Below are 9,395 nucleotides of genomic sequence, written 5' to 3' on the forward strand. Positions count from 1 at the left end.
TCTGACACGTCATGATTCCCTTTTATTCCAGAAGTTTGGTCCTTAAGGGGTTAAGGTGATTCAGCTGTCTCAGAAAAGACATTGAGATTCCACCTGTGGTTTATTTGAAGTTGATCTGAAACGCCTTATGATATGAGAGGAATGATGTATGAATGAAAGGTTTCAGCTCATAATTAAAAATAAAGAGAATAAAAAACAAAACCAAAAAAAAAAAAAACATGTATTCATCACTTTGTTTCATTGTGTAAGGTACTAGCAAATATAAATTATACATGTAACAGATTGGTGATGGAGAAAACCTCACTAAGTTTTTATTAACATATTTTAGTTGTTCACAAAAATACATATTTTAAGAAGGAAAAACCAAAATAAAAAACACACAGAACAAAAAAAAAAAAAAGCCATCACAGTGTGTTTAGGTCAAGAAAATGTAAAGAACAAGACTGGGTGACAAAAAAAAAAAACCCTTTCTCAGCTAGACAGGCATGTAACACTTTGTGCTGTTATACAAGTCAAACAATAGGTTACTGGTTATTCTAGTTGTGAAAGGGTTAACACTTGTTAGGAGGCACCTCCATCTCTGAAGGAGTTAAACCAAACAGTAGTCTTTCAAACCGTCTATTCAAGGTCCCAGGTAATATTTCGGTTAATGTTACTCAAAACACAAAACAATGGATTTGGTGAATGTTAGCCCCTTCTGGTCAATAGATTTTCCAGGAAGAAAAATCTGTTAGATTGGTCTGTACACGGCACTAAAGATGGAATCTGTTCTTCATTCACAAAGAAATAGGGGAGACGAGGGTCTTCTTGGTCCAGAGTGATCCCTCTGGCTGAACAGTCTATATTTATGAATTGTTTTTCTCTATTGTTTTCATATGTCTGTTTTCCTGTAAGAAAAATTGGGTTGGATAGATTAAAATTGGCACGGAGAACTCTACAGTTGTTAAGATTGTAACATTACTTAGTAAGAAGTGCAATATTAAACAGATCAATATTAATCCGTAAGAAAATATGCTATACCAATACATAGGGACCCAATAAAATTGTAAATGAAAAATGTAGGGAATCACCAATGCTCTTACGCATGTGCAAAAAAAACACAATGGCAATCTATTGGTGATTAATTTCCATACAAGAAAATAGAACAAAAAGGGTCGTAAATAGCCAAGACGGAATAAAATCATCCTTTATCTCCTTTATTACAGTATTGTAAGGAAAAAACTATGGTATTCAGCCTTCCAGCTGCCCCCACCCTGGCAAGCACCAATCAAAATTTGGATTTTATTGCTCTGACTATGTAGCCCACTCTATTATTTTGATGTTTGGTGAACAACGCCTCTCACGGTCTCTGAGAATATTGCAATTTATTAACACTTCCACACTTGCTATGACAATTTTACACAGCACTACTTTGCCGTTTGTCAACCAGTACGCTCGGACAATAAATGCCATCAACATAAGGACACAATTGGCATGGCTAGTGTGCAAGCAAAACTTATGCTTAAGTGAGGGGACAGGGCGCTGGCAACCCATGTTTTGTGTCAGAGCACTTGAAAATGGTTTGACAGGACCAGGGCCATGTGGGCACCATATCCACTTCATAAGGCGTTAGTAATTATGGTGCTAAAATGCTCCTATGTCAGGTACTGTATCTAATATTTATGATTTGTTTATACTCCTTTAAACTAATCGTTTATTTAATCACTGACCTAAAGAACCTTGATTTCCATGCAGACTAGTTACAACCCATAGCGTCGTCACAATCTGTTCATGAAGTACGTTTCTTGCTGGCATGGAGTCTAATTATCCAACACTTACTGGAACCAGAGCCCAGATGAAATAAAGGGAGTAGAATAAGTTTGATATAAAAATGCCAGACACAAACTCTAACATATACAATGGCGCCATCTAATGTCAGGTGGAATTAAACATGGGAAGCAACAATCAGGTGGAAGTTAACTGCGTATTACCAAATTCTGAGCAGTAAACTCTATGGCCAATTATGATGTAGCCTTAATTAAAAAAAAAACAAACAAAAAAAAACTTTACAATGCTCCCCATATGGCAGCCTTACCTCTGGAGGGGGTGGCTTTATAGTTACTGGCTGTGAAGTACGCCTGGGAGGTGAAGGCTTCTGTTGTACTTGCTGCTGTACAGGGTTATAGTAGGTGACTCCCCCATATACCTGGGACTGGGCCTGTAAATGGTAAATGAGAAAATAAAACAATCTTATCAGGACTGCTAAGCAAAGAAAGTACAAAGGTTACACACATCCAGCAGCTTCCTCCCACACACAAATATTTAATAAGAAGGCTTGTAGGAAAAGGGCAGAAAGTGCCACTAACATATTTCCATTCCCCCTGCTCTAGATTCTACGAGAGATTATCACGAAAGATCACTAGTAAAAGAGAATATTTCCTTGTCCCTTCTTAGCACTGCAACCACTACAGTTATGGCATCAGAGTGTACTTACCTGTGCATTGGGGTATATATGAGGTGGTGGTGGAGGGGGAAGGGCACCAGGGTTGTAAGGATAGCCTGGATTTCCAAAATTCATCACTCCAGTAGGTGTAGTGAAGTATGGAGGAGGCAGCAGCTGCTGAGGGGGTGGTTGATTTGGAGGGAGGGAAACTGGTGAAGGGTAAAGGTTTGGGGTGGTCATGGGAGCAGGTGATTGGTGTGGGTGCATTCCTGAAATAAACAAATAGACTGAATTAAAGACAATGAAAACCAAAATCGCAGTTTATAGACATGAGAAAACACAGATTGGTTATGGAAATTTGAAAGATCACTTAAAGTGCTACTCTATCCAAAAAACAAACAGAAAATACAGGAACATTGGTTTTTAGTTTGAGTGACCGTTCCTTACCATGGTCCGTCATCACATTCTCGCTACTCGCAACAACAACAAAAACAAACACACACAAAAAGCGGAGGACATGGTTGCTATGAAAGAGGGGACTTGCATGCTGATGCCCAATATGAAGAGAATTGAGGTTAGCCAGCAGGACCTCTTGTCTCTAGCTGACTAACGACACTCCAATGATGCTGCTGGAGGTGCATCAGTTCAGTATGTGCATAGCAAAACAATTCGTAAAGTGATACGCTGCACAAACTCCAGGCAAGTAACTCTTTTAATGGAAAATGCCTTCTTTTAGCACCAAAAATGGCAGCTGCATTTTTTGTTCAATAGATTATCTATAACAGAAAACACGTGGCAAATCCACCCTAGGGTGTTCCTTTTATTGCAGTGGCATCAGCAAACACTCAATTTGAATATTGGACATTTAGGGGAGCAGAACAGAAAAGGGTGAAATTCCCTTTAGAACCTATTAAAGAATGTTGCATTAACCCACCGCACAATGTTTAGGACTTGGATGACAACACTCAAGAAGGGTCTAAGCGGTCTAGAAGGCAAACGGTGGCTCTCAATTTTAATGCTTTTTTTATATTAAGCATTTATTTTTTTCAACCCTCACCAAAACAGACATTCAATAATCATTTGCCATTTTCATTCCTCCACCAACCAATCCTAAAATGTAGACATACATCAACTGTTCTACAAACCTGCAAGTTTTATCTAGCATACCAACATAAACTGGAGCTCATGAAGCTAGTCAACAGCAGACAAATACCATTCATTATAAAATAAGTATCCGGTACAACTTCCATTGTAAACACCAAAGTATTTAGAGAACAGCAGAAAATGAAAGGGTATTCACTAATCCATGCTTGGAGCTCTACTGTTTGTTCCTAACTTGTTTTCATCAACATGGCAATTCAATCTCAAAAGGCAGCAAAGCAATCAACGGATTAGTATTAAAGGTATTTCCATTAAAACACACATACCTGGGTGGGGCAGATGCATTTCTGGCTGTACAATCATACCCTGAGGGGGCAAGGAAGATGGGTTGTCACCGTGAGCATATATTGGTCCCTGGTACTGAACTGCAATAAATAAGATGTATGCACATTAAAGAAAAGAAGAGGAAAAAAACCGAGAAGATAAAATACAAATCATCCTATTGACAGGCTTATGGGTATGCTGCACCCATACATCCTATGCACTGTACAATTTTAAGGTTGTTCTTACTTGGGTCATAGTAATGCCCCTCCATGATTCCAAGGTGAATGGGTGCCGGTTCTGGTACAGACCTCTGCCGTTGAGAAGAATACCTCTTAACACGTCCGCTCTGGACCGTCTGTAATAGAAATGCATTATTAGAAACGAAAATTGCAATATACCCATTGGTATTGATATATAGGTTCTCATTTTTTTTTAGAGAAATCATGCAAGCACTGGCGTGCACTCTGCTTCTAACTGAAGACATTGGAGAACATAAGGTTATGTATTCTGGGGCTGGGTTAAAAAAAACGGAGAAGCCATAAGGAACATTCCATGGATTTTCATAGTGACTGCACTACTTTCACAGAATATTTTTCCCTGGAAATGTTCTTTATATATATAACCCTCTATGTTTTGCTTTTGGAAAAAAGTTTTCCATATTTTGTATATTTTAAAAACAGACAAAAAAAAAATAATTAGTTGGAAGCACAGCAGTTAAAAGTTGAATGACTAAAGCCCTACATGGTTTTTCACTCAATGAGAATTGTTGGGAATTCAATGTGCAACATTAGGCCATGTTCAATTAATTTTCAAGTCAAAAATCTGAACTGGAATAATGTTCCAAATCCGCAAAGATTCCAGTTAAGCTAATTTGGCCTTAAATTAGAATTTTACTTTACATTCATGACAAATCTCGCTTTAGTGAACAACAGAGACATTAAAGAATCACTATAGTGTCAGAAAAACAAAGCAGTGTTCCCGACACTATAGTGCCCTGAGGGTGCCCCCACCCTCAGGGTCCTCCTCCCGTGGCACGTTAAAACCCCTTCAGCAGCTTACCTTATTCCAGCGCTGGGCTCCCTCAGCGCTGGTTACCTCTCCTCCCCGACCGACGTCCGCGGAGCAGAATGCGCGGCAAGTGCCGCGGGCGCATTCAAGCTGTCAATAAGAAAGCATTTTCCAATGCTTTCCTATGGACGCTCTGAGCGATGGAGGCATAATATGCCTCCAGCGTCGCAGGTGCGCCTCTAGTGGCTGTCCGGAAGACAGCCACTAGAGCCTGGCTTAACCCCAAATGTAAACATAGCAGATTCTCTGAATCTGAAGGGTTAAAACCTGAGGGACATTGCACCCAGACCACTTCATTGAGCTGAAGTGGTCTGGGTGACTATAGCGTCCCTTTAATTCATGGTGCATATCACGTGTAAGTGCTGGAATACAGAAGAAACATTACAGTGTTAACGGAAACGCAGGTCAACCCACTAACGTTGGCACCATACATCATTCCGCAGGATGGGTGACCGTGCTCCACTTCCCCTCACATTGCCAACCCAAACTCACCATGCCTTCCATGCGGCTATACTGCGGTGGGCCTCCAGCCATGTGCATATGGTTAGGAATACCTAAAAGAAAGAACATTGTATTTTTTTTAAAACACGTTTTAAAGATGTAGGCATTGCAGTGCTAATATTTCTCACCCAACACTGGGAGCTAACAAAACAGTTTTGTTCCATTTGTGATTATCTACAGACCACATGCACATTAGATTGTGGAAAAGGACACAGCACCCACAGGGTGAATGCCATTACAGAGATTGTTACTAGTGGCATTATTAACTACACAATGAAAAGTTAAAGAAAATAATAGCATGCTTTAATCTACAGCGGCTGACCTGGTGAATGTGTTTAAAATTACAGATCTTCTAACATTGAACATGCTGAAACAAAATCAGTTTGTTTTGGTTTTGTTTTTTTAAACATTGGTAGGCCAATGCCTGTCATGACAGGTTCACCTAAATGGATACACATTCCTAATGCAATATATCATTTATCATAAAGATACAATTATTTAAATGCTTTAGGACCAATTTATCTCATTTTCAATGTACCAGTATGACAAAAGGTCCATGGTGTTACACACCAACGTAACCCTGACACTCAGGTCCTGCCCCCCTGCAGCGTGAAAGGCCAATTTGAAACCATTTCTCCAGGTAAACCAAAAATCTTTCAAAACACCAATACAGTGGCATCATCAGCACACCGATGTCAGAATGGATAATAATGGGGGCTTGGAGCTGGGCTATGGATGACCCACTGAAGCACCTGTATATGGGCTGAAATGCCCTGAAATTCTTGCCTATTGTTGAATGAACATGTCTAAGCACGTGTACCAATTTTACACTTATCTAGTGTCTCGCATGTGGATCAGAAGGACACGGGCCTAAAATCAGAATTTTTTAGGCAAAAAAAAAAAAAAGTTATAATGCACACACACACACACAGATCAGGCTCAAAATGTTTGGGCTATGCTACTAGATAGGCCTAACATTAAGGACATACAGAGATACAGAAGGCCCGGTTGTAACGAGGTGACAATGTTAACAGTACACAAGAGGTTCTGTTACATTATTAATGCATTAGAGGATAGATATCATGGAGGACTTCTATATAGGAATAAAAAATAATTAAGATGCCCACATGTGTTGGCTTTGCTTTAGTAAATTAAAGAAGAGCCAACTCTACAGTACCCCAGCAGGGATTTTACAGTAGCACCATTTATGCAGTGTAGCTTTAGCAAGAGACGCCTAGAAATCTCTGTTGGTTCCATAAAAACGGATATCTATTAACGTGGTAGTAAATAGGTCAAAAGGTAAGAATTATTCACCAACACCGAGCATAAAGTAATCGATGCCTCCGAGATGGACACAGTCTTGTCCACTGTGAGTCTCCGTCAACAACCTCAACCCACTCCCAGCGTCTGGGAACAAGCTAAAAAGATTCCATTTACTTCTGAGACCGGTGGTGCAACAAGTGTGGTAAAAATACAGTAAGTATAGGGATTAGTGAAGGAAAATGCGATTGGTGCTACTATTACCTGATGTGTTCACTCCAAATACACACAGAAATGTGTTAAATGTACAATAAAAAAAAAAAAAAAAAACAAGTGTGGTGGTCACCTGAGTTTAGCTAATAATATGAGCAGGATCCGTTTTCCGGTTTATTTTTACTTATGTTACTTCAATGCCATAGAAACATAGAATGTGACGGCAGATAAGAACCAGTCGGCCCATCTAGCCATGATTCTACAGCCTGTACAGGTTAAACCAGGTACGTCCCAGCCAAGCCAGCTCCCAAGCTTATATCACCCCACCCCAGGTCCGATTCCTCTATTTCACCCATGAATGCATTCATGGAGCTGTCTCCCCCTAATACACTACGATAAGTCGTTCTGGGCTATGCAAATTATATTTTTGCATTTTGTAGTTGTCACCTTCAGGAACCCCAATTAAATGTGTTTTATGTTTAGACAGAGCCAGTATTTACTATATTAAAAACACAATTAATGCATAATATCAAAATAAGGGTATTTTGTTTGTCTGATCTTTCATGTTTATCTGCATATAGATGATTTAGGTTTTGCATATCTGACTATGAACTAAGTAAAGAATTTAAAAAAAATTTATTCACAGCGTGAGTGAAAACCCTTATATTAGTATATACAGATTGCTGTAGTACCAGCATAATGTAACAAAGGATTCCCTCTTCACCAGGATTTACACTTCCTGTTAAAGAAAACTATAGTGTCCCAGTCAACTTTTAGATGTCCATGCCACTCTTCAAGGGTTACAAAGGTAGATTACTTTTTATCCCATGTTGAGGTGCTCTCTCTGCAGCTGGCTCAGCTTCATTGGCTAAAATCAACAATCTTGATTATCTCAGCCAAAAGCGAAGGCTACTGCTCACGTGTGTCAAAACGCTATGCCAATCAGATGATCTGATTAATATAAACAAGTGAAGGCACAGATTCTTCAGCAGGACAGCCACTAGAGGCATTTAAACCCTGTAATATAAACATTGCCATTTTACATTGCGGGGTTAAAACGAGAAACACATGGCACCCAGACCACTTCACTAGGATGAAGTGGTCTGGCTGCCTATAGTGTCCCTTTAGTAAATGGAAGGTTAGGTGCTAAGTGTACATAATGACACATTAAGAAAACGTAGAAGCAGTGAGGATACATGCAAAAGAGTCCATTAAAGATATGCAGGAAGGAGTTAAACATACCGCGGTTTGAAATATATGGAGATTGTCCTTGGCTCCAGTTCTGATCGGATAGATTCATCTGTGACATTTCTTGATCCAGTCCAGGCACCCCTCCCTCTACAGGATGCTCCCAGCCAGCAGTTTTTACAGCAGGGGCAGGAGGGGAGATCTCTGTAGCCATCACAGGGAGCATTGGTGGTGGAGGAGGAGGTAGTTCAGGGAGTGTTTCTTCCATACTTTTTCCTGTTTCCCCCCCTTTAATACGACTTCTCCGTGCCCTAGAGTAGGACTTTTTCTCTACTGGTCGATCCACAGGAGGTGGTGATGGTTCTGCCAACTGTTTCTCCACTACTGGTTCAGCTTTTGTGGGAGCTGGTGCTTCAGGAGAAGCCTCTCTAGGCTGCGGTGGGACATGCTCTGTATGTCGTGTTCTGTAACCACCATAATCTTGTCTACGCTCTGAAGGTGTGTGTGAAGCATTTTCCTCTTCATGCTGGTAGTTGGGACGGCTCTCTTTGTATCCACCTTGCCTGGGGTTGGTCCTTGAAGAGGGAGCTCTACCAGAGCCAGGTGTACTTCGATTGCTGTAAGATCGAGGTGGAGGATTAGAGTCTGTTTCCTGGTAACGGTTTGAAGGCCGGTTGGGTTTCTCATCTGCCTCCTCTCTCCTGGTAGGGCTACTAAATCTGCAAATAAAAAAAAATAAAAAAAAAAATCACACATTACAAATCCTATTAATCCAGATTACACATTTCCCTCATACTTTCTATTTGTGTTTATTTCTTTGAGATACAGATTATGCACAATATATATATATATATATCTATATAGAATCTATATAAATCTATTGAAAAAAGGCTTGCACTCACGGTCTTTCTTTCTTTAAAAAGGTTCCTTTTATTTAATTCCTTTAAAATATGATCGACGTTTCAGCCAACGTCCGTGGCTTTCATCAGGATCTTTACATATTTTAAAGGAATGAAATAAAAGGAACCTTTTTAAAGAAAGAAAGACCGTGAGTGCAAGCCTTTTTTCAATACCTATATATCAATTTATGGCATTGGCTAAAGTGCACGAGACATCACTGCAAATTAAAGTGTGTGTGCAAGGACACAAAGGGATATATAATATATATATATAAATTTTGCTGACCAGCACCGGGCTTTTTCCTATTATAAAACTGGAGTGCAAGCATTGGATATATATATATATATATATATATATATATATATATATATATATATATATATATATATATAAATATATATATATATATATATATATA

At 39.4% G+C, this 9,395-nt stretch overlaps 1 protein-coding gene across 1 annotated transcript in view; it reads right to left on the bottom strand.

Moving 5' to 3' along the window:
* Nucleotides 1–289: 289 nt before the first annotated feature.
* The window catches only part of CASC3 (CASC3 exon junction complex subunit), a 29,034-nt gene continuing 19,928 nt past the window's right edge, over nt 290–9,395 (bottom strand). Inside the window, exons 7-13 of the mRNA XM_063459079.1 lie at nt 8,132–8,796; nt 5,408–5,469; nt 4,094–4,202; nt 3,850–3,948; nt 2,474–2,691; nt 2,075–2,197; nt 290–887 (exon numbers count right to left, since the gene is read on the bottom strand). Coding sequence (XP_063315149.1) covers nt 846–887; nt 2,075–2,197; nt 2,474–2,691; nt 3,850–3,948; nt 4,094–4,202; nt 5,408–5,469; nt 8,132–8,796 — 1,318 coding nt within the window. The 3' untranslated portion in view covers nt 290–845. The remainder of the gene's footprint in view (nt 888–2,074; nt 2,198–2,473; nt 2,692–3,849; nt 3,949–4,093; nt 4,203–5,407; nt 5,470–8,131; nt 8,797–9,395) is intronic.

This window comes from Pelobates fuscus, chromosome 6, assembly GCF_036172605.1.
Source record: "Pelobates fuscus isolate aPelFus1 chromosome 6, aPelFus1.pri, whole genome shotgun sequence".
Lineage (NCBI taxonomy): Eukaryota > Metazoa > Chordata > Amphibia > Anura > Pelobatidae > Pelobates > Pelobates fuscus.